At 46.3% G+C, this 23,997-nt stretch overlaps 1 protein-coding gene across 4 annotated transcripts in view; it reads left to right on the top strand.

The window, feature by feature from the left end:
* The window catches only part of PRPF40A (pre-mRNA processing factor 40 homolog A), a 59,146-nt gene that overhangs the window by 15,276 nt on the left and 19,873 nt on the right, over positions 1–23,997 (top strand). For all 4 annotated transcript variants that reach the window (XM_056536538.1, XM_056536536.1, XM_056536539.1 and 1 more), the window contains 6 exons: positions 5,467–5,742; positions 6,284–6,392; positions 6,933–6,997; positions 7,081–7,245; positions 7,333–7,441; positions 10,582–10,732. In XM_056536538.1, coding sequence (XP_056392513.1) covers positions 5,467–5,742; positions 6,284–6,392; positions 6,933–6,997; positions 7,081–7,245; positions 7,333–7,441; positions 10,582–10,732 — 875 coding nt within the window. The remainder of the gene's footprint in view (positions 1–5,466; positions 5,743–6,283; positions 6,393–6,932; positions 6,998–7,080; positions 7,246–7,332; positions 7,442–10,581; positions 10,733–23,997) is intronic.

Here is a 23,997-nt window from a genome sequence, read left to right as displayed (position 1 = left end):
GGATCTGCTGCTAACAGCAGTCTTGTGCCGGATACCACAAGAGACCTTCAGAGATCTTGTGAAGTCCATGTCTCGACAGGTTAGAGCTATTTCTCTATCGGCTCCATTGGGGGACACAGACCGTGGGTGTATGCTGCTGTCTCTAGGAGGTATGACACTATGGCAACAAGAAAGTCAGCTCCTCCCAGCAGGATATACCTGCCTCCAGGCCCTTAGGTAATCAGTTTAAGCTTAGTGTCTAAAGGAGGTGGACATGGTCTGGATTTATCCAGACCAGTTCTTATGTTTTATTATTTTCTTAGTTAGGGAATGTGTTAGTTTTTTATTCCTTTTTCTTTCCTGTTTTCAGGTGGGGACTCCTCCGGTTCCCTGTTTCCTCATTGCGAGTAAGGGGGCACAGACATTGCGTATATGCGCTGTTCACCCCCACCCCCCCCTCGCCAATGGTCAGCGCCTGGGTTGGTACCTCATGGGTCCGGGTCCCCTATTCCCTGCTCGCCTTGCTCATGCATAGCAGCCAGGCGTAATGCAGGTGATAAAAGCTGGCTGAAGACTTCATGAGGTAACTGAGGTGAGTATTTTTCCCCTTTTTCTTCCAGGTAGGGACTTTTAGCCTCTAGTCTGTATGGGGCCTGGCTTGAGGAACCTTGTTCCTCCTCTTATGGGGTTCCTTTATTCTTGGGTGTGGGAGATGAATGTCTCCCGTTTTATAGCAGTGTTTTTTTTTTTTTTCTAAGAGCGCAGGGTTGCTTTATTATTGAGCCCTCCTTCTGTGCTGCAGCGCTCTTCAGCCTTATTCTAACACAGTCACACTCATGTCCTGTTTAAGTCACCTTATCCATTATAGCATTATTTCACTGGCCGCGGGCCCTTGTCTGGCTTTAGCCACGCCCTCTCACGGCCGCGGGGATCCTTCTAGCGGTCCTGGTCACCTATTGTTTTTTTGCAGGGGCCGCAATTCTTACAATGCTTGGTTCTTGTTCCACCAGCACCACTGCTTCCCCTGCTATATCAATCCCTCGCCCAGTCTATATCCGTCTTGGCTTAGGTCTCCGCCTGGGAGAGGTCCGCCCTACGCCGGCCCTCCAGAGGGACCCGCTTCCCTTCTCTCTATATCATCGATCTCACAAGCGTGATAGGGATGTATTCTCTGACTCATTCCCTGGGTCTCCTGATGCACGGGTGCTCTCCTCATAGGACTCACCCGCTGCTCCACTTGTACAAGCGTTGCTCCCTCAGAGGACGCTTCCGTGGTCGCCGCTCTGGCGTCCTCATTTTTTTCGGGGGTGTTCCTTCCTGTCCATCCCTGACAGTCTGTCAGGCTGGGGAGATGTTTTCAGGGACCGCCCGGTCTGGGGTCTTGGCCCCCCGAGAAACTTTTTCCTCTTGCCAACATTTTGGGGCCTAGGGCAATTCTTTCTTTGCTTGTTCTTGGGAATTTTCCTCCTGGGCAGAACTCAGGTTTCCGGCCATCTCAGTTATCTTCAGTCTGGCCGTCCCTGGGATGTGATCTTCTCGGCCGGTCCTCAGTCGTCCATGGCACTGGTCCCTACATCCAGGGGTATTGGCTGTGATCTGCAACCCCTGTGGCGCTCCAGGCATGGACCTCTGCTTGTCCCGCCACAACCGAAGCGTTCCTCTCTCTTGGTCGTGCCTTGCCCTACCTTATCTATTTGGTCGGGCTTTGCCCTACCTTATCTGTTTCCTCCCTTTCTTCTCTTTTCGGGGTCTTGAGGAAACTCTGGGGTGTTTCTGCCATTCTAGTGGCCCAGCGGGCATGGTACGTCGTCATGGTCAGGCTCCTGAGCGACTTAACGTTGCGCCTTCCCTATCTTCCAGACCTCCTATCTCAGGTCTCCTGTGCCACTCCTACTACCGTCTCTGCTTTGATGGCGTGGTGGTCGAGACCGTGGTTTTTCTCTTCCCAAGTCATTCGCACCATGCTCAAGGCTCATAAGTCCTCCTCGGCAAAAATTTACCGCCGTACCTGGCGGTCTTATTTTAGTTGGTGTGAAGCTCAGGTCTTGAGTCCTGTTACCTTTTCGGTTTCCTGTCTTCTCTCTTTCTTGCAGTCGGGATTGGAACTGGGGTTGTCTCTCAGTTCCCTTAAGGGTCAGATTTCGGCCCTTTCTATTCTTTTCCAGCGTCCTCTGGCTTCTAATTCTCATGTCCGGACCTTCCTTCAAGGAGTAGCGCATGCTGCCCCTTCTCTCCCTTGGTACTTGAATCTGGTTCTGGGGGTACTCCAAGGTGAATCTTTTGAACCCCTTGGGGAGGTGTCCCTGCGCCTCATTTCTTGGAAAATGGCATTTTCTTATCTCCTCTATTCGGGGAGTGTCTGAATTGGCAGCTCTCTCCTGCCGTTCTCCGTTTCTGGTGCTTCACCAGGACAAGGTTGTCTTCCGGCCAGATCCTTCCCTTTTGCCTAAGGTTGTTTCGGCCTTTCATCTCAATGAGGACAATGTTCTTCTGTCCTTTTACCCCGCTCCTTCTCATTCTAGGGAGCATTTGCTCCGCATACTGGATGTGGTTTGGGCTGTTGGGTATTGCCTCTCTCTCTTCTTTGTTTCGTCAGTGCGATTTCCCTTTTCGTCCTTACGAAAGGTCGACGTAAGGGATAACCTGCTTCCAAGGCTACCACTTCTCGGTGGATCCGGTCTGCCATTTCGGAAGCCTTCGCTGTAGGGGGAAGATTCCTCCCTTCAGGGTTGTGACTCTTTCTACCCGTTTCTGTTGGGGCATCCTGGGCTCTCCAGAACATAGCCTCGGCCTCACAGATTCGCAAGGCGGCTACCTGGTCGTCTTTGCACACTTTCTCGAGGTTCTACCGGGTTCATATCTTCGCATCGGCTGATGCTAGTCTGGGCCGTAGTCTGCTGCAAGCGGCAGTGGAAAAGCTGTCTGCCTGATTATCTGCCCACCCAAGGGACGGCTTTAGTACGTCCCACGGTCTGTGTCCCCCAATGGAGCCGATAGAGAAAAGGAGATTTTTTAACACTTACCGTAAAATCTCTTTCTCGAAGGATCCATTGGGGGACACAGCTCCCGCCCTTTTGGGTTTCTCTTTGGTTCTCTGTCCGAGGGTATGTTCAGTTATATATTTTGTTCAGTTCTCAGACCGTTCGTGGTTTTTTCCTTGACATGTCGGTCCTCTCCTATTGCTCTAGTACTTAAACTGATTACCTCAGGGCCTGGCGGCGGGTATATCCTGCTGGGAGGAGCCGACTTTCTTGTTGCCATAGTGTCACCTCCTAGAGACAGCAGCATACACCCACTGTCTGTGTCCCCCAATGGATCCCTCGAGAAAGAGATTTTACGGTAAGTGTTAAAAAATCTCCTTTTTGGTGCCACAAGGGGAAGCTGGGGAGAAAACATGACACAGTTTAAAGGAGTAGTCTAGGATTGGGGATAAGTTTCAGATTGCTGCAGTCCAGGTCCAACTGCTGGGCGCCCCCCTGCGATCTCCCGTACGGGGCCCCGGCTGTCCGGCCAGATAGCGTGTGTCGACCACCGCACAAAGCAGTGGCCAAACGCTCCCTCAATACAGAGCTATGGCAGAGCTGGAGATTGCTGAAGGCAGCGCTCCGGCTCTCCAATAGGTGTATTGAGGGGCGTGTCAGCTGCTGCTTTGTACAGTGGTCGACACGCCTTCTTCCAGCCAACTACTGGGGCCCCGTACGGGAGATCACGGGGGGGGGGGGGGGGGGAGGGGATACGTTTTCCAGTCCTGGAGTACTCCTTTAACCCCTTAAGGACGCAGGGTTTTTCCGTTTTTGCATTTTCATTTTTTCCTCATCACCTTCTAAAAATCATAACTCTTTCAATTTTGCACATAAAATTCCATATGATGGCTTATTTTTTGCACCACCAATTCTACTTTGTGCGACAAAATTAAAGAAATTTTAATTTTGTTAATTTTTGGGGCTTCAGTTTCTACGCAGTGCAATTTTTCGGTAAAAATGACACCTTATCGTTATTCTGTAGGTCCATAAGGTTAAAATTATATCCTACTTACATAGGTTTGATTTTGTCGTACTTTGGGAAAAAATCATAACTACATGCATGAAAATGTATACGTTAAAAATTGTCATCTTCTGACCCCTATAACTTCTATATTTTTCCGTGTACGGGCCGGTATGAGGGCTAATTGTTTGTGCCGTGTTCTGGAGTTTTTATCGCTGCCATTTTTGTATTGATCAGACTTTTTGATTGCTTTTTATTCATTTTTTTCATGATATAAAAAGTGACCAAAAATTCGCTATGTTGGACTTTGGAATTTTTTTTTTTTGCGCGTACGCCATTGACCATGCAGTTTAATTAACAATATTTTTCCTTCGTTGTTTTTTTTGTTTTTTGTTTTTAACTGGAAAAGGTGGGTGATTGAACCTTTTATTAGGGAAGGGGTTAAATGACCTTTTAACTTTTTTATTTATTTTTTTCATTTTTTGCAGTGTTATAGCTCCCATAAGGACCTATAACACTGACCACACTGATCTTTTACCCTGATCCCTGCAAAGCCATAGCTTTGCATGGATCAGTGTTCTAGGGGCTCGATTGCTCAAGCCTGTAGCTCAGGCTTGGAGCAATCAAACGCCTATCGGACGCGACGGAGCAAGGTAAGGGGGTCTCGGCTTGCCTCCTAGCTGATCGTAACATCGCGATTTTTATCGCGATAGTCCCGATCAGCCTGACTAAGCTGCCGGGAAGTGTTTACTTTCATTTTAGATGCAGCGATCAACTTTGATCGCCGCATCTAAAGTGTGCGTGGCACAACGATCGGTGCAGCATGCTATTAGACCAGGTTCCCAGCTATCGTTATCAGCCGGGACCGACCCAGAGTGATGCGGGGTCACAGGGCGTACAGGTACGCCCTACGTCCTGAAGGAGTTAATAAAAACCAGTGCCACATTTTATAATTTTTTTTTTCCCCCGTCTACATCTTGACCCCTATTCTCATAAATGGCTCTTTTTAGGGAAATTCTGTTCATACTCAAACTCCAGAGCTCACAACAAAGTTTTTGATGCAGCTCTAAAATACCATATTGCAGTTTAAAGACGTCCTTACAGTATTATTCTTGCCTTTTTAAATTTGATAAAAAACACTTGAAACCATAAAAAACATGGCACTGTTTTTCTTAAGCTTCTGTTTATGGGTTATATGTATCCATGGTCATAGACAGCAAACAAATTTTCTGTAATATAATTTTGCAGTTCCCCCTTCTATGTGCTTTCCCACGTTTGATATGTTTGCCAAAAGTAGAGAACCAAGCTAAAGTAGGGACTCCAGGACCAGACTACATTGTTACCATGGAAACTAACATTTGTTACCTATTCCAAAGTTTCTTGATTTTTATAAATGTGTGTGTGTAAAATATATTTACAATTATGCCTTTAAAGAAAATGACCTTATTGGTATAATACCCTTCTCACTTTATTATACTAATTATTTTGATTTCCTTCTCCCAGTGTACAAGATCCAGCAGTTTCTGTAGCTGTTCCGCCTGTACAGACCCCTCAAGCTGCAGAGTTGGTGGTCAGCACCACCACACCCATCTCCATAGCTGCAGAACCAGAGCTAGTTATGTCTACACCCACCACTCCTGCCATAGACACTGAAAGTATGTTGAATGATGTTGTAGAGGAGCAAGCGTATTCGGTATCTTCTTCTATTCAAGAGAAGGATCTGGAAGTAAGCAGCAGCGGTGTCGTAGAGGAATTGCCTAAACAAGAGGTTTTGCCAGAGTAAGTATGTATGATGGTGCTGGGGAGATGGAGGTAGAAGGTCTTTGGAATATAAAGACTGACAGGTCCCTGTGTTGCTGCTAGGATGACAGGATAAGGAAAGGTCTTGTGAAAGAGACGTCTAGAAAGAAAGTTGTATCTTTTAGCTATTGGAAGGAACTATGCAGGACGGGCACATGATCTACCACTACAACAAATACCTCTAGGTTAAGCACCATTAAAAGGAAGTTGTTAGAGGGGAAAATATTTCTGAGATAGACAAGAAATCATAGCCCAGCATAAAATAAGCATGACTTAAAAAATACATTCATGTTTATGAATCTTTATGACCGAGTTTTCCCAGCATTCTCTGCTGACTCTGCGCTCTACTTATTGAGAACTGATACATTTAAACACATGCAGTATTTCCATGTGTTGTGATGTCTAAAATCTGAATTTTTTTATTTTATCAAATTCAAACCAGGCCACTTTTAGTTAGTTTTTTTTATTTTGCCATTGTAGAATGTAAAACTTATTTTTTTTTTTTTTTTTTCGTCTTCAGTTCTGTTTCTTTAGAAGAGCCTGATGAAGAAAAAGCTCCCAAGAAAACCTACACTTGGAACACAAAAGAAGAAGCCAAACAAGCATTTAAGGAACTACTAAAAGAAAAGGTAATTAAAAAACGACTTATTGGCCTCTCGTAAAGCGATGATATATTTATCACACAGATATCCCGAGGCGTATGACCTCTGAGACCCCACAGATCCTGAGAAAAAAAAAAAGTACTGAGGCCCATATTGTTTCTCCCTGCACAGTAGAGCTCCAGCCACTAAGATGAACAGAAAACCCTGTTTATGTGAATGGAGCACTGCTGCAGTTCACTGTACAATCTAGTTTCACTTTTGATTACTTCAATTTCCAGACTGCATGTCCTGATTTTTGGACTTCTGCCGGGCCAGCAGGAGTCCAACATCTGTGCAAGAGATGGGGGGGGGGGGGAGGAATAATGTGCTCTGGACAAGTAGGGAGACACCTAGTGGCAGCTTTTTAAAACACAAAACATAGAAAACTTTTTTTTTTTTAAACAAAGTACATTAGAAAGATTTTTTTTATTTACCTTATGGAGTGCAATAGCAAACACATTTTTAATGACGGGGCCAATTTAAATTATATATGTGATATTAAACAAGTAACTCCCTCCTCTTCTGCAGCGTGTGCCATCCAATGCATCCTGGGAGCAAGCAATGAAAATGATAATCAATGATCCCAGATACAGGTAACAAGTCACAACAAGTTCTCTCTACTTGCTGGTCAAGTATTGGTCATGGCATCATTTTCCTTCTCTTGATCTTTCTACAGCGCCCTGGCTAAGCTAAGTGAGAAAAAGCATGCATTTAATATTTACAAAGTTCAGACTGAAAAAGAAGAAAAAGAGGAGGCCAGGCTGAAATATAAGGAGGCAAAAGAGAATTTCCAGGGGTTCTTGGAAAATCATGATAAAATGACCTCCACCACCCGATACAAGTAGGACTGGGCCAAATACAATCACTCTGTATACAGTAAGTTGGACTGTTCATAGTAATCCAATGATTTTTTTTTTCTCTTCATCAGAAAAGCAGAACAGATGTTTACAGAGTTAGACATCTGGAATGGAATTTCTGAACGTGATCGACTTGAGATTTATGAAGATGTCTTATTCTATTTGGCAAAGAAAGAAAAGGTGAGACTGCAATACCCTGTTTGGGATTTCTTGTTTCCTTACCTAGAAAAACTGTGCAGGGTAGTATGTCATTTAGGCCCACTTGACGCCAACTGATGCCAGAAAGTTAAACATATTTGTAAATTACTTCTATTAAAAAAAATCATAATCCTTCCAGTACTTAGCGGCTGTATACTACAGAGGAAATTCTTTTCATTTTGGTTTTCTTTTCTGTCACGACCAGTGCTCTCTGCTGACACCTCTGTCCATGTCAGGAACTGTCCAGAGCAGGAGAAAATCCCCATAGCAAACCTCTCCTGCTCTGGACAGTTCCTAACATGGACAGAGGTGTCAGCAGAGAGCACTGTGGTCGTGACAGAAAAGAAATACCAAAAGAAAAGAATTTCCTATGTAGTATACAGCCACTAATATGTACTGGAAGGATTAATAATTTTTAATAGAAGTAATTTACAAATCTGTTTAACTTTCTGGCACCAGTTGATTTTAAAATAAATAAAAAATAAAAAAATGTACCCTTCATAGATCTTATTTTTTGCTTTTTTTTTTTTTTTCCCCCTAAGTGAAGTCCTATAGGAAATAGTATACCGTATTTATCGGCGTATAACACGCACTTTTAAGGCTAAAATTTTTAGCCTAAAGTCTGTGTGCGTGTTATACGCTGATACACTACCAGGAAAGGCAGGGGGAGAGAGGCCGTCGCTGCCCGCTTCTCCCCCCCTGCCTTTCCTGGGGTCTAGAGCGCTGCTGTCGGCCCTTCTCACCCCCTGGCTATCCGCGCCGCTGCCCGTTCTGTCCCCCTGACTATCGGTGCCGGCGCCCCATTGCCGGCGCCGATAGCCAGGGGGAGAGAAGCGGCACCGACAGCCAGGGGGAGAGAAGGGGCAGCGGCACCCATTGCCGGCGCCGCTGCCCCGTTGCCTCCCCCCATCCCCGGTGGCATAATTACCTGAGTCGGGTCCGCGCTGCTGCAGGCCTCCGGCGTGCGTCCCCGGCGTCGTTGCTATGCGCTGAACGGCACGGCGCATGACATCAGTGCGCCGCGCCGTGCATAGCAACGACGCAGGGGACGCACGCCGGAGGCCTGCAGCAGCGCGGACCCGACTCAGGTAATTATGCCACCGGGGATGGGGGGAGGCAACGGGGCAGCGGCGCCGGCAATGGGTGCTGCTGCCCCTTCTATCCCCCTGGCTGTCGGCGCCGCTTCTCTCCCCCCTGGCTATCGGCGCCGGCACCGATAGTCAGGGGGACAGAACGGGCAGCGGCGCGGATAGCCAGGGGGTGAGAAGGGCCGACAGCAGGGCTCTAGACCCCAGGAAAGGCAGGGGGAGAGAAGCGGGCAGCGACGGCCTCTCTCCCCCTGCCTTTCCTGGGGGTATATCGGGGTATACACGCGCACACACGCACCCTCATTTTACCATGGATATTTGGGTAAAAAACTTTTTTTACCCAAATATCCTTGGTAAAATGAGGGTGCGTGTTATAGGCCGGTGCGTGGTATACCCCGATAAATACGGTAATTACACATTTTATTCATTTTAACATTTCAAGAAGATCTGTTTTAATTTAGTTTCTGACAATGCAATTCTGCTTGTGGATTTATCTTGTATTTTATGTAACCAACATCTCTTTATTAATCACAATGAATAACAATAGGTAGAAAAAACCCATAAAAAATACCCACCCTTAAAAATGCCATGGCTTCTCCTGCTTGTGACACAACTGATTAGCACCATGCCTGTGGGCAGGTATATCCTGCTGAGAGGAGCCGACTTAGTTTTTTGCCTAGTGTCAGCAGCATATACCCATGGTCTCCTGTCGTCCCCCCCAATGAAGGCTACGAGAAAGAGAGAGAGATTTTACGGGGAGTACAAAAAAAATATCCTTTTTCAGTCCCAATTTATAGCAGACTTTTCCAGGGAATCTGAGCACTTTCAAAGCGGAGCTTCTTTTTCCACTAAGTACACAGACCTCCAATGCGCTTAGTGCTGGTTTCACTCATCTGATTCCAGCCATGCAACTCTGTATTGGCTGGATATCATAGCTCCTGAACACATGCTGAAATACAGCATGGTATGGGAACTGCAATATATTGTATTATGGAAATATGCTGCTGTACAGCCCATATCTACTGGTGGGATCAGACTTTGCCATATGAAACCCCATATGTACTGAAACATTTTTCTGCTGAGTATTGTTCCCCACCGAATATTGGTTATCATAATCTTGGGTCATCAGTGTAAAAAGTTCAATGGGGGAAAGCATTTTATTGTTATGGAAATGTTAAATGACATGTCCGGTGCTCACTTTTCTTATTGTATCCGTTCCGGGCTGCAAAAAAAAAAGAAAATAAGCTTTCTCTTGCCTGCCTACGCTCCCCTGGTGCTCTGGTACAGGCGTTTGGTCCCCGGGCTGTATTCTTCTTCCTGTTATCCCGGCACGTCACACGGAGCTTCAGCCTATCGCTGGCCGAGGCGGGACATTGCTGCGGCCGGTGATAGGTTGAAGCTCCGTGTGACATGCTGGGCTTACAGGAAGTAAGAAGAATACAGCCCGGGGACCGAACACCTGAACCGGAGAACCGGGGGAGCGTAGGCAGGTTAGAGAAAATTTTTTTTGTTTTATTTTTCATTTTCATTTCATTTTTAAAAACAAAAAAACTAAACACAATTCTGAATGTTTTTTAATCCTAATGTGTTTGATGCAGGGATGTAAAGTCCTGTTTGTAACCTTTTATGAGATTCATAGTTGTGCATTTGTTGAGTGGATGAATCGACAACGCAGAATAAGTGACATTCAGCAAGCTTGTAAAATGTATTCGTAGCTTTGTACTTACATTTAATGGAACTGAAGGCAGGAAATACATCTTTTGTATTCTTTTGCGTGTAGGCAAACCAGCCCCACACGAGCCAAAAAAACACATCTATCCAATGAGCATGCTTGTAATCACGGGTTCGTGTTCCGGCATTCCTTGTGACCTTTTAGAGATCATTATGTGAATGTGCTTCTGCCACAAGGTATTAGATTTGTTACTGTGGTGTACACTGTATGCTGTGTCATTTACATTTACCAGGTAGTTTTTTATTTTTATTTTTTTCTTCCTTGTAATTGTGCATTTTTTTTTTTGCTTTGTTACTTTGCAGGAGCAAGCAAAGCAATTGAGAAAGAGGAACTGGGAGGCTCTGAAAAACATACTGGACAATATGGCTAACGTGACCTACTGTACCACTTGGTCAGAAGCTCAGCAGTACCTCATGGATAATCCTACATTTGCTGAAGATGAAGAACTACAGAGTGAGTAAAATCCCTATTTTATATTGATATATATATTATATATATATATTTTTTTTTTTTTTTAAGACTGTTCACACCGCATTAATGGTGGCAGTGCTTGACCTGTCGGAACAGCAAATAACTGTATAGGCCTAACGGACCCCACTGACATAATAGGGATCATCAGGTTTTTTTTTGTTAATACGTTGCTTTGACAGGAACAGTAGTGTGGCATGTTGAGCTTTCTACCCATCCAATTTGATAGAACTATTAATATATGCTCTGAACAGAGCAAAAGTCACTGGGGTTCACCTCTTGCTCGCGGCCACGTCACAAAGAATTGATTGCCAATGTTCTCAGCTGCACATAAACTAGGTCAGATTTTAGAGTACCTCTCATGATCTTGTTAAACTTTATAATCCTCCCAGTTCACTGCCCCCTGCCTTTATTTTTGTTATTTGTTAATTTTCTACCTTGACATTGCTCTATATTTTCCAATCAGCCTGTCAGATTCACAGACTGGACAGGGGTGTTCCCCAGCAGGTGTGACATAATCTGAAGCCATACAGGGAAGAACTTCCTCCATCACTATGCTACACACAGCCCAGAGCAGTTCAGTGTGAGATTAACTATGATTGGCTAAGGCTGCACACAACTGCATTTCCTGATTTTTAGACTTTTGCCAGGCCAGCTGGAGTCCAAAGTCTGTACAAGAAATGGGAGCTCTGGACAAGTAGGGAGACACCTAGTGGCAGCTTTTTTAACCCCTCAACAACCAAGGACGTACATTTTTGGCAGGTCCGGATCGGATCGGCTAATATGGTCGACGGAGGTTCCCTCACCTGCCTTCCGGGCGTCTTCTGCACTGATCTGCCTTCCAGCCGACCAGAGCAGAAGATTGCCGATAATACTGATCAGTGCTTTGTCCTATGTATAGCACTGAACAGTATTAGCAATCAACTGACTGCCATAAAAGGGACATAAAAAAATGTTAAAAAAAATAAAACCTATTTGGTATTGCCGCATGAGGAAATGTCCGAACTATTAAAATATAACGTTAATGATCCTGTACAGTGAACATAAAAAAAAAGCTAAGTCCAAAATTGCTGCTTTTTTGTCACATTTTATAAAAAATAATAATAAATTTAAGTTTTATATACACAAATGTGGTATCAAAAAAAGTACAGATCACTGTGCAAAAAATGAGCCCTCATACCGCCGCTTATACGGAAAAATGAAAAAGTTTATAAGTCGTCAAAATAGAGGGATTTTAAACGTACTAATTTGGTTAGGCTTGGGTTGACACTACGATTTGTAACTACGGTTCCCGTATTCGGCTGGGAGGAGGGGGGCGGGGCTTCATCGCGGCTACATGCATTAAATACGGTGCGGGTGCAGCGATTAAGGCCCGCCCCCCTCATCCCAGCCGTATACGGGAACCGTAGTTACAAACCGTAGTGTTTTTTTTTTTTAAACAAAAGTATGTAATCATGGGTATCATTTTAATCGTATTGACCCACAGAATAGAGAACACATGTCATTTTTACCATAAATTGTACGGCGTGAAAAACAAAACCTTGCAAAATTGCGGTTTTCTTTTTAATTCCCCCCTCCCCCCCCCCCCCCCCCCCCACACAAATAGTATTTTTCTCTATCGGCTCCATTGGGGGACACAGACCGTGGGTGTATGCTAATGTCTCTAGGAGGTGTGACACTATGACGACAAAAAAGTCTGCTCCTCCCAGCAGGATATACCCTCCTCCAGGCCCTGAGGTAATCAGTTTAAGCTTAGTGTCTGAAGGAGGTGGACATGGTCTGGAATTCTCCAGATCAGGTCTTCTGATTTTTCGTTTTCCTAGTATAGGGACGTGTTAGTTTTTTTTTTTCCTTTTTCTTTCCTGTTTTCAGGTGGGGACTCAGGGACTCCAGTTCCCTGTTTCCCCATTGCGAGTAAGGGGGCACAGACATTGCGTATGTGCGCTGTTTACCCCCCCTCGCCAACGGTCAGCGCCTGGGTTGGCACCTCATGGGTCCAGGTCCCCCTATTTCCCTGCTCGCCTCGCTCGCGCATAGCAGCCAGGTGTGATGCAGGTAACTAAAGCTGACTGAAGACTTAACTGAAGACTCCATTAGGTAAGTTCTTCTGACTGAGGTAAGTACTTCCTCCCTTTTCTCCATAGGTACGGACTTGCAACCTCTGGAGACCCCCTGTTTTTGGCCCACCTTTGAGGTTATGGGGCTGGCTTATACAGGGGCTGGACTTTTATTTTGGGGGAGCAGTGGCTTATTAGGGGGGCATGGACTTGCAACATCTGGAGACCCTCATTTTGTGGCCCACTTTTCAGGGTCCAAAGGGCTGGCCTGTGTTAGGGGCTCTATTTTTTTATTCTAATAAAGGGGGAGCAATGGCAGAATGTATGGGTTACTTTACTATGTGTGTGTGTGTTCTACTATGCGTCTCACAGCCGCGGCGCTTATGCGGCTGACAGCCGCGGCACTTGTACTTCGGACGCATGTAGCGCCGACAAGCTTTCCCTTTCGGCAGCAGATGGCTGCCGGCGGATATGCTAACATGCGCTCGGGGCAAGGAGCGGGCGCCGTTACTGTGTTTCTTTCCGGCGGCCGGGGCGCTATAGCGAATCACCCTCCAATCAGCGCTGTGCGCGAGATTCAGGTGGCAGGGGCCAATCAAAGACAGTGCCCCTGCTCCAGGAACGCCCCTCTCAGGCTATTGGCTAGCTCCTCTCCTTCTGCATAGAGCGGTGTCTCCTCTCAGCAGGGACAGAGTGTTACAGTGTTGGGGTTAAAATCTTTCAGCTCTCACGCTGAATTACTGTCACATGGGACACAAATCTGTTCCTCCCTCTAAACTGACAACTAGACTGCTAGTCTTCTGGTTTGTCTGTCTGACATATTATTCCAAAAATGCCTGGTTCTGCTGAGCCCACTGGCTCTGCCTGCTCCCCCAGACCCCCTAGCTTCCCCGGATGTTACAGTTTCCAGTGGATTCGTCCGCCCCTCCAGCCTGGGTTTCTTCCTATCCCAGTGTATGGCTGACTTTACTCAAGTCTCCCTTTCGGTGGCTGAGGCCTCCCGTGACATGGTGTCTACCTTGAAGAGGTCTGCCCTGCGCCGGCCCTCTATTGGGTCCCGCTCCTCTTTTCCACAAGCCTCATGCTCTCGCAAGCGTAATAGGGGTGCTTTTTCTGACTCTTACATTGAGTCTTCAGGTAGACTTGGGTCTCGCGCCCCCCTGTACATCTGATCACAGACGTCACTTCTCCAGAGGACGTTCCCGGAATCGCGCTCTGCCTCACCAGAGCCGCGTACCCGGTCAGGGTCGCCCCCCCCCCCCCCTCCAGGGCTGCCTCCACACGTTCACATTCTCCTGGTGAAGTGGCGGATGAGGCTTCCGAATCGGCATCTGACTCAGAGGACCGCTCGGTTACAGTTGAAACGGTGAACTCTTTGGTTGCTGCCATAAGAGACACCTTTCACTTAGAGGACCCAGGATCTTCGGACGCGACTCCTGAAGTATCCTTTCATCGTGTTCAACCAGCACCTCAAGGGTTCAGCTCTCACGCTGAATTTCACATCCTTCTGGAATCTGCATGGAAACATCCGGACAAGAGGTTCTCGGGAATGAATAGGGTTCCAGTGCGTTACTCATTCACCAAGGACCTTGCCTCTAAGGTTTCCCCTCTCTCGGTGGATCCACCAATTTCTCGCCTCTCTAGGCTTCTACACTGCCGCTAGCAGCGGCTGCCTTCAAGGACTCGACAGATAAGTAGGTGGAGTCCTTAGCGAAGTTTGCCTCTGAAGCAGCAGGCTCTTCTCTGCTTCCCACCTTCGCCTCTGCGTGGGGGTCCAAGGCCCTTTTGGTGTGGTGCTCAATTCTCAGTCAGACGGGATTCCCCCCAGAGGATCTATTTTGCTTTGGTTCTCCTATGCTCTAAAGCTGGGGGCTTTCTGTGCTCAGCTACCATGCAGTCAGTCCGTTGTGCTGCCTTTGCTGTGGGTCTCCTAGTGGCCCTCCGCCGCTCCATGTGACTTAGGGCACGGGATGCGGATGCCACCTCCAAAAGGTCTCTTACCGAGTTTCTTTTTACTGGTACCCGTCTTTTTGACAGGCACCTTGACGAGATTATCTCTGAGGCGACGGGGGTAAGAGTTACTTGTTGCCTAAAAATAAGTCTCGCTTTTCTTCCCAGGGGAGGTCCTCTTCCTTTTGGACCTTTGGCCCCAATAAGGGGTCAGGGCAGGCACCTTCGCGGGACAAGAGGTCTCCCTCGTTCCTGGCGCGTCCGTCTTGGAAGTTGGACACCAACCATTCCGGCCGTTTTGCGGCCAAATCGGGTAACCACAATTCCACTTCTGCATGGAGTGAAGCCATCACCCGCAGGTTTTTCTCGGGTGGAAGGTAGTCTCTCTTACTTTTTCGAGATGGCTGGACCACACACATTCAGGAAGTCCCGATCTCCCCGGTCTCCTTCTTTGGCAAAGAAGTTTCGGGAGGCCCTCCAGTCCCTGCCCAGGGAGTCATTGTCCCCGTTTCTCCAGGGGAATGTTTTCAGGGTTTTTTATTCCAATTTTTTGTGGTCCCCAAGGAAGGCGGTTCTGTGCGACCGATTCTGGACCTCAAGCGTCTCACCGTCATCTTCTCCCCCACTTCCGAATGGAATCTCTCCGTTCGTTAGTGGCATCCATGGAACAAGGGAGTTTGTTTCTTCGTTGGTCATCAAGGATACCTACCTCCATGTTCCAATATTTCCCGGCCATCAGCGGTACCTCCGCTTTGCGGTTCCGGAGGGGCATTTTCAATTCATAGTCCTCCCTTTGGATCTGGCCTCGGCTCCTTGAGTCTTTACAAGATCCTTGCGCCAGTAATAGCCCTGTTGCGGTCGAGAGGAGTCTCAATGATCCCTTTCCTGGACGACCTTCTCATCTAGGTTCCCACCAGAGTCCAGACTCTGGAGAATGTGGATCTCACTCTCTAGATTCTGAATCGTTTCGGGTGGATGGTCAACCGGGACAAGTCTGTCCTCTCTCCCGCCCAGTCTCTGATTTTTCTTGGGCCTTCATTTCAATTTGGGCCCCTGCCCGGACTTGCCTTCCAACGGACAAACGTCTGACGCTCCTGTCAGGAGTCCGCTCTCTTCGGGCCCAGGCCCCAGTTTCCATCCGCAATTACATGGAAGTCTTGGATCGGATGGTAGCGGCCATGGAAGCATACCCTTTGCCCAGTTTCGTTACCATCCCCTTCAACTGGCGATTCTCTCTCGATGGGACGGATCTCCTCTGTCTCTCGATCCCAAGATTACTCTCCCTCGTCGGATCCGTCAGTCTCTGCTTTGGTGGCTCTGCTCCCCCTTCTTCTTCAAGGGCGATCATTTCTTCCCCCTCGACTGGCAGGTGGTGACAACGGATGCCAGTCTGTCGGGCTGGGGCGGTGTGTTCAGGGTCTGGACAGTTCAAGGCCTCTGGTCTCCCCGGGAAGCCCTTCTTCCGATAAACATCTTGGGAATGAGGGCGATTCTTCTTTGGGAGTCCCTGCTTCAGTTCCGCCCTGTCCGCGTCCAGTTGAACAACGCCACGGCCGTAGCGTACATAAATCGGCAAGGCGGCACTCGCTGCTCGGCAGCCATGGCCGAGGTGACAAAGGTTTTTCTTCTGGGTGGAAAACAAGGTTCCGGCCATTTGGCGATTCACATTCCTGGTGTGCTCTTCTGGGAAGCGAATTTCCTTAGCCGGTCCTCAGTCAACCCCGGAGAGTGGTCCCAGCATCCAGAGGTCTTCGCGCAGATCTGCGACCTCTGGGGCATTCCAGACGTGGACCTCTTTGCGTCGGCACGATTCTTCCATTTTGTCAGTGTTCCGGGACCCCCTGGCTCTAGCCGTGGACGCCCTAGTGTTTCCTTGGGCGGGGTTTGCTCTGCCCTATCTGTTCCCTCCCCTTCTGCTCCTTCCCAGGGTTCTGAGGAAGCCCAAAGTGGAGGACGTTCCTGCCATACTGGTAGCTCCAGTTTGGCCCCGTAGGTCGTGGTACGCAGACGTGCTCAGGCTCCTGGACGACACTCCACTGCGCCTTCCACTTTGTTCGTACCTGCTGTCTCAGGGTCCTCTTTACCACCCCATTTTACAGTCTCTGCATTTGACGGCGTGCCGGTTGAGACCGCGGTTTTGAGAACCCTTGGTTCTCTTCCCAAGTCATTCGCACCATGTTCAGGGCTCGCAAGCTTTCCTCAGCAAAAATTTACCACCGTACCTGGCGGTCTTATTTTCGTTGGTGTGAAGCTCAGGTTTTGTCTCTGGTTACCTTTTCTGTTCCCAGTCTTCTTGCAGTCGGGATTGGGACTGGGGGGTTGTCTTTCAGTCCCCATAAGGGTCAGGTTTCGGCCTTTTCTATTTCTTTCCAGCGTCCTCTGGCTTTTAATTCTCATGTCCGGACCTTCCTTCAAGGAGTGGCGCATGCTGCCCCCTCCTTATCGGTCACCACCTCCCCCTTGGGACTTGAATCTGGTTCTGGGTGTCCTCCAAGGTGAACCTTTTGAACCCCTTAGGGAAAGTGTCCCTGCACCTCTTTTCTTGGAAAGTGGCGTTTCTTGTTGCTCTCACCTCCATTCGGAGGGTGTCAGATTTGGCAGCTCTCTTCTGCCGTTCTCCATTTCTGGTGATTCACCAGTACAAGGTTGTCTTCCGACCAGATCCTTCCTTTTTTGTCTAAGGTTGTTTCGGCCTTTCATCTCAATGAGGACATTGTTCTTCCGTCCTTTTTCTCCCACTCCTTCTCATCCTAAGGAGCATTTACTCCACAAACTGGATGTGGTTCGGGCTGTTAGGAATTACCTCTCTATCTCCTCTTCGTTTCGTCAGTGCGATTCCTTTTTTTGCCCTTAAGAAAGGTCCGCCTGCTTCCAAGGCCACCACTTCTCGGGGGATCTGGTCTGCCATTTTGGAAGCCTATCGCTGTAGGGGGAAGATTCCACCCTTCAGGGTTGTGGCTCATTCTACCCGCTTCTGTTGGGGCATCCTGGGCTCTCCAGAACAAAGCCTTGGCCTCGCAGATTGCAAGGGGGCTACTTGGTCGTCTTTGCACACTTTCTCGAGGTTCTACCGGGTTCATATCTTTGCATCGGCTGATGCTAGTCTGGGCCGTAGTCTGCTGCAGGCCGCAGTGGAAAAGCTGTCTGCCTATCTGCCCACCCAAGGGACAGCTTTGGTACGTCCCACGGTCTGTGTCCCCCAATGGAGCCGATAGAGAAAAGGAGATTTTTTAACACTTACCGTAAAATCTCTTTCTCGAAGGATCCATTGGGGGACACAGCTCCCGCCCTTTTGGGTTCTCTGTCCGAGGGTGTGTTCAGTTATATATTCTTCTGTTCTCGGACAGTTCGTGTTTTTTTCCTTGACCTGTCAGTCCTCTCCTATTGCTCTAGTACTTAAACTGATTACCTCAGGGCCTGGAGGCGGGTATATCCTGCTGGGAGGAGCAGACTTTCTTGTTGCCATCGTGTCATACCTCCTAGAGACAGCAGCATACACCCAATGGATCCTTCGAGAAAGAGATTTTACGGTAAGTGTTAAAAAATCTCCTTATTTCGTTGTGCCATACATTTTATGGTAAAGCGAGTGATGTAATTTTGGAGGACAACTGGTCATGCAAAAAAAAACAAGCCCTCATACTAGTCTATGAAAATAGAAATGAGTTAAGGTTTTTAGAAGGCGAGGATAAAAAAAAGAAAATGCAAAAATAAAATTAGCCTGGTCCTTAAAGGGGTTATCCAACATAAGGTGACTTTAGTACTTACCTGGCAGACAGTAATGGACATGCTTAGGAAGGATCTGCGCTTGTCTTGGGCTGAATGGCTATGCTGTGAGATTACCATAACATTGTGGCTAGCTTTCTGTTAACTTGTATTTCCTGCTTTCAGTTTTCTTGTTTTCCTACAAATCCCATAATTCCATTTTCCTTCCTCCCACACATCAGCCACCCCACCCATTGAAACATTTATGAGCTGCAGACCTGTGGTCTTCAATCAGGATGCCTACAGCTTTTGCATTAGTTGCAGATTGATCCTCCACCCATTGAAGCAGACAGGCTCCCTGTCATCAGCTCACTAGTGAGTCAGGTCTCGACCGCATTGCAAGCTTGGAAAAATCTGAGACAAGTCATTTTGTATGCTGTTAAAAATAGTGAGGTGAAAATCACATAAGAATTTTGAGAAAACCGTCACACACAGGTACAGACACTATATTATGAACTACATTAACTTTACAGCCCCTGTAGCATAGTGAAATAAAAAAAAAAAAAATTCCCGTAATACCCCTTTAAGGTTAAAATGGGCTTGGTTCTTAAGGGGTTTAACACAAAAAAAAAAACATATATATATATAAAAGCCAAAAAAATATTGCAGCACTACTCAGCCTCAATGTGTGGGTGCCAGCGTCCAAAAAAACTTCTTGACCAAAAGTCCTCAGTTTAAATAGAATCCAACAATAACGCAGCACTCCAAAGAACGGTGAAAAAAGTGTTGATTTATTCCTGTCACATCAGTACAAGCAACGTTTCTGCTCCTATGGAGCCATTTTCAAGCTTGAAAATGGCTCCATAGGAGCAGAAACGTTGCTTGTACTGATGTGACAGGAATAAATCAACACTTTTTTCACCGTTCTTTGGAGTGCTGCGTTATTGTTGGATTATATATATATATATATATATATATATATATATATATATATATATATATATATATATATATATCTCTCTCTCTATCTATATCTATATCTATCCCCATATCTATCCATCTATCCCCATATCTATCTATCCCCCTTGTTGGGGTACCCGTCACTGCGGCACGGGAGGGTTATGAAGCAAGCTCAGGAGCTACAAAGTAGAATTGGTGGTGCAAAAAATAAGCAATCATATGGATTTTTAGGTGCAAAATTGAGAGTTAGGATTTTTAAAAGGTAAGGAGGAAAAAACAAAAGTGGAAAAACGCTATGTCCTTAAGGGGTTAAGGACCAAATGTCATTCCATTTTGGCATTTTTGTTTTTTCCTCCTTACCGTATTTAAAAATCATAACCCTTTCAATTTTACACCTAAAAATCCATACGATGGCTTATTTTTTGCGCCACCAATTCTACTTTGTAATGGCATCAGTCATTTTGCAAAAAAATCTACGAAACCGTATTTTTGTGCGACAATTTTTCTATTGAAATGTAAACAATATCAACCAACAGGCCCATTAAAGTGAACACCGTGTACAAAATATAAGGAAACACATCAAAGCACTTGGAATCCAGTACAATTGAGCAGAATGTAAACGACTGAATAGCTCATGCTAATACGTACAATGTATATCAGAGGCAACAAAAGAATCACCCAACATAGGTGACTAAAAGAACAAACATATGGTTAACATACATCTATAATAACAACCCTGTACCATACAGTAAGGTAGGCAGGTACCACCGTGTTCCAAGGATAGTAAATGTGTAATATGAAATGAAATAGAATAAAATAACCGACCCATGCATCAACAGAAACACATAGACACAAGGAAAAAGAGGACAAACAGTTGACTAATACATCACAAGCAGGACATTAGACGCGCACCCTCTGGGCTCGAGGAGAAGACCTAGTCCCCACACAGAGAGAAATTTCCCCGGGCATTTCCTATTCTTGTATACTATATGCGAAAAAAGTATCGTTGCATTAACGAGCCTTCCATTGTGATAAAGTAGGGCCGGTGTCCATACATTTAAGAGAAATAGCTTTTCTAGCCATGAATAGTCTCCCGTAAAAGTGTACGCACGTGATGCGTCCACTTCTCCTCATCCAAAACGCCAAATAGGCAGATCAGGGGATCAAGAGACAGGGAAGGCTGAGCAAGAGTGGCGAGAAGCTGGAGAACCTCACGCCAAAAGGATACAATGAAGGGACAAGCCCATATGAGGTGCAAGAAATCGTCCCCAGCAGCTCCACAACGATGGCAAACAGCCGAATCCAAACGACCCATTCTATGCAATCTGAGAGGGGTAATATAACTATAATGGATGACGTTCAATTGGATCAATTTATTATTAGCTGCCGGGGACACATGCATGTAGGAGGAGAAAATTGTCCTCCCAGTCATCTTTAGTCAAAGCAGGGATATGAGATTCCCAATGCCAGACCGCCTGCAACGGGGAGCGGGAGTTCTTGGCCTGAATAAGAGGAGTGTAGAGGACTGACACCTGCCCTCTAGGGCCTTGCGATTTAAGGACACGAATGAAAGGGAAGGCTGATATTGGCAAGCTCCCCGTGGAGAACTGAGCATTCAATGCATGGCGGAGCTGTAGGTATTTGAAAAACAATTTCTCGGTAAGTCATAACTAGATTGGTATAACTGGTACAAATGTTCTAAATTGAGTACCCCTACGTTCTGCCAAAAAAAAAAGGGTCCTGAGCTGCATCAATCTGGGTAAGGTGGAAATTATGCCACAACGGGGTGTCCTCAGGCACATCAGTGTAACCATAGAGTCCCTTGGTGGCTCGCCAAACCTTTATGGCTAATTTATGAAGAGGTAGATATGCCCGGCCACCAAGGGTTGGGCTGTCTAACAACATCTGCAGAGTCATCAAAGGGACATACCTAGCAAGTGACTGCTCCGATTCAGGCCCAGCATCCACCCCAACCCAATGCCTAATGTAGCAGTTTACCCGCCAAATAATAGAGGTAGAAATCTGGGAGTGACATACCGGCCTCCAGCTTGGGGCGTTGCAAGGTAGTAAGGCGAATTTTAGGCCTGTTGGGGCCCCAAATGAATGGGGAAAGAAGGGAGTGAATAGTTAAAAAAAAAAAATAAAAAAATATGGACATGAACAGACGCTCCAATGCATATAAGCATTTGGGTAAGATAATTAGTTTAATAAGATTAATACGGCCAGTGACCGATAGCGGCAGCGTAGCCCAAATTCGAAATTTGGATTTAATGTGTAGGGAGTAAAGTGAGGATGTTAGCGGAAAGGTCAAGCATAGGATCTCTATGGATGTATACCCCTAAATATTCAAAGGACGAGACTACTGGGAGACCACACAAGACTGGGGGCCAGTCAGTAGACAAAAGCGGCATCACCGCAGATTTGGTCCAATTAATGTCCAAACCGGAGAAATACCCAAAACGGTCCATCAGGGCCATAGCATATGGGAGCGTGGATATTGGGTCCGACAAACAACACCATGTCATCGGCGTATAAGCCGACTCGCTCCTATTCCTCCTCCCTCCTAGACGCTGACTTTTTAATGAATGAGATCGTAGAACTTATACAACCCCGAAGGTACGTCTTCAATGTCTCCCACACCAGGGCAGGAGAAACCCCCAGGAAGATTAGCCTGGAGAAAAACATGTAGCTGGTCCGGGATTCTATCATGGGGACCAATCTGGTCGAGCCAGAAGGGATGTATCTTCCACCTGCGCGGTGTACCAGAATCGGCCGTGGTGATATCAAGCAATAATGGGGAATGGTCAGATATAGCTCGCGGCTCATAAGAAACCTCCGAGATGTGGGAAAAGAGAAGCGAGTTACCACAAGCAAGCTCAATTCTGGACAGCGCATTCCGTCCCAGAGTATGACACGAGTATTGCCTAGTCAGAGGGTGTCTAGCCCTGAAAATGTCTACCCAGCCAACCTCTCCCAAGAACAGAGAGAGGGGTACTCCCCGCGGGACCCTCCTAGGACTATGACGATTCAATGGCTGTTCCGACACCATATTATAATCCCCCATGCAAAGAACACGGGCCAAGGGGTAACTAGCAGCAAAAGTAACAGCCCCGTGCAGAATTTCCATAGAGGCAGGTGGAGGATTATAAATAAACAGGCATACGGTACATTATTTAAATAAGCATATACAAAAAATGAAGCGCCCCTGAGAGTCCCTACATACTGTAACCTGCTCCCACCGCACCGAACGACTAACAGGGAAACCCCCCTTGAAAATGACGTGTGGAATGAGTGTTGGGACCACTAAACCCAAGGTTTAGTAAACTGGCCCGCCCTATTGGGTGAGATGAGTTTCTTGCAACGCCACTATATGAGGACAATACCTCCTAATATGAGAAAATTAAAGTGCGTTTGCGCGGGGTACGGGCACCTCTAATATTCCACAACATAATTCTAAGATCCGCCATGGGGAAAAACAACAGACTACTATGCAGGGGAGCCCGAAGAGGACGCGCCGGAGCCTCGAGGACAGGTAAGTGATCGTCAGCAGACAACACGGGGCACTGTAAACGGCTATCCAATTCCAGCTGAAGCAGTCTGCGCTGCCGGATATCGGTTTATGCGATGGCCCCGACATACAAAAGCATTGTATGTTGATGCTGCCTTCAACATGCGATGGCCTCTGAGAGGCCATAATATCTTGAAATGATCATAGGTCCGGGGGGGGGGGGGGGGGGGTCACTGTATACTGTTTCTCTTTTCTGTATATAATTATTTAAGATATATTACAATATAATAAAAGTACATTCTCATCTCAAAGTGGTGGTTTCGTTGCAAAGTTATGTTTCGTTTCTACACAGTGCACTTTAATGTTAAAATGTGTTCAATATGTAGGTTTTATTTTACTAAAAAATAATAGCTTTTTTTTTTTTAAGAAAATAAGCATCCTTTAAAATTGTCCTCTTCTGACCCCTATAACTTTTTTAAAAAATGTAAAAAAAAAAAAAATTTTCCTGTACGTGGATGTATGAGGGCTTTTTTTTTTGCGCCGTGATGTGTCGTTTTTATCTGTACCATTTTTGTTAGGTGGAACTCTTTTATATATTTATTTTTATTTTTTTTTTATTGCTTTTTATTTAGTTTTCTTTCTGTTATATGAAATGACCAAAAATCAACAATACGGGACTTTGGTATTTTACATATGCACCTTTCACTGTCATATTTTAATAGGACATTTCTGCATGCACTGATAAAACATATATTTTTACTTTAAAAAAAAAAAAAAAATGGGCAATCAGTGGGCGCTTTAGATGCAATCTTTTGATAGAATATACTGTTCAATGCCATAGACATAGCATTGATCATTGTACTTGATGCTCCACTTAAACAGACTGCCATGGCTTCCTGTATTTCTAGATCGCTGATCGGACGGCACAGCAGAGGGCGAGTTACTGTCCAGCTGTCATCCTAGCTGGTCGGTACCAGGTCCCAATCAATTTTTATTGGTTTTATAAATAAAGAAATACAGACACTTGGAGATGGGGGCTGCATGTCAGCAGCAGAAAAACAATTTTACATTTG

The sequence above is a fragment of the Hyla sarda genome, chromosome 8 (assembly GCF_029499605.1).
Source record: "Hyla sarda isolate aHylSar1 chromosome 8, aHylSar1.hap1, whole genome shotgun sequence".
Taxonomy (NCBI): Eukaryota; Metazoa; Chordata; class Amphibia; order Anura; family Hylidae; genus Hyla; species Hyla sarda.
The sequence above is the reverse complement of the archived record's forward strand: the minus strand, read 5'-3'. Positions and strand labels throughout refer to the sequence as shown.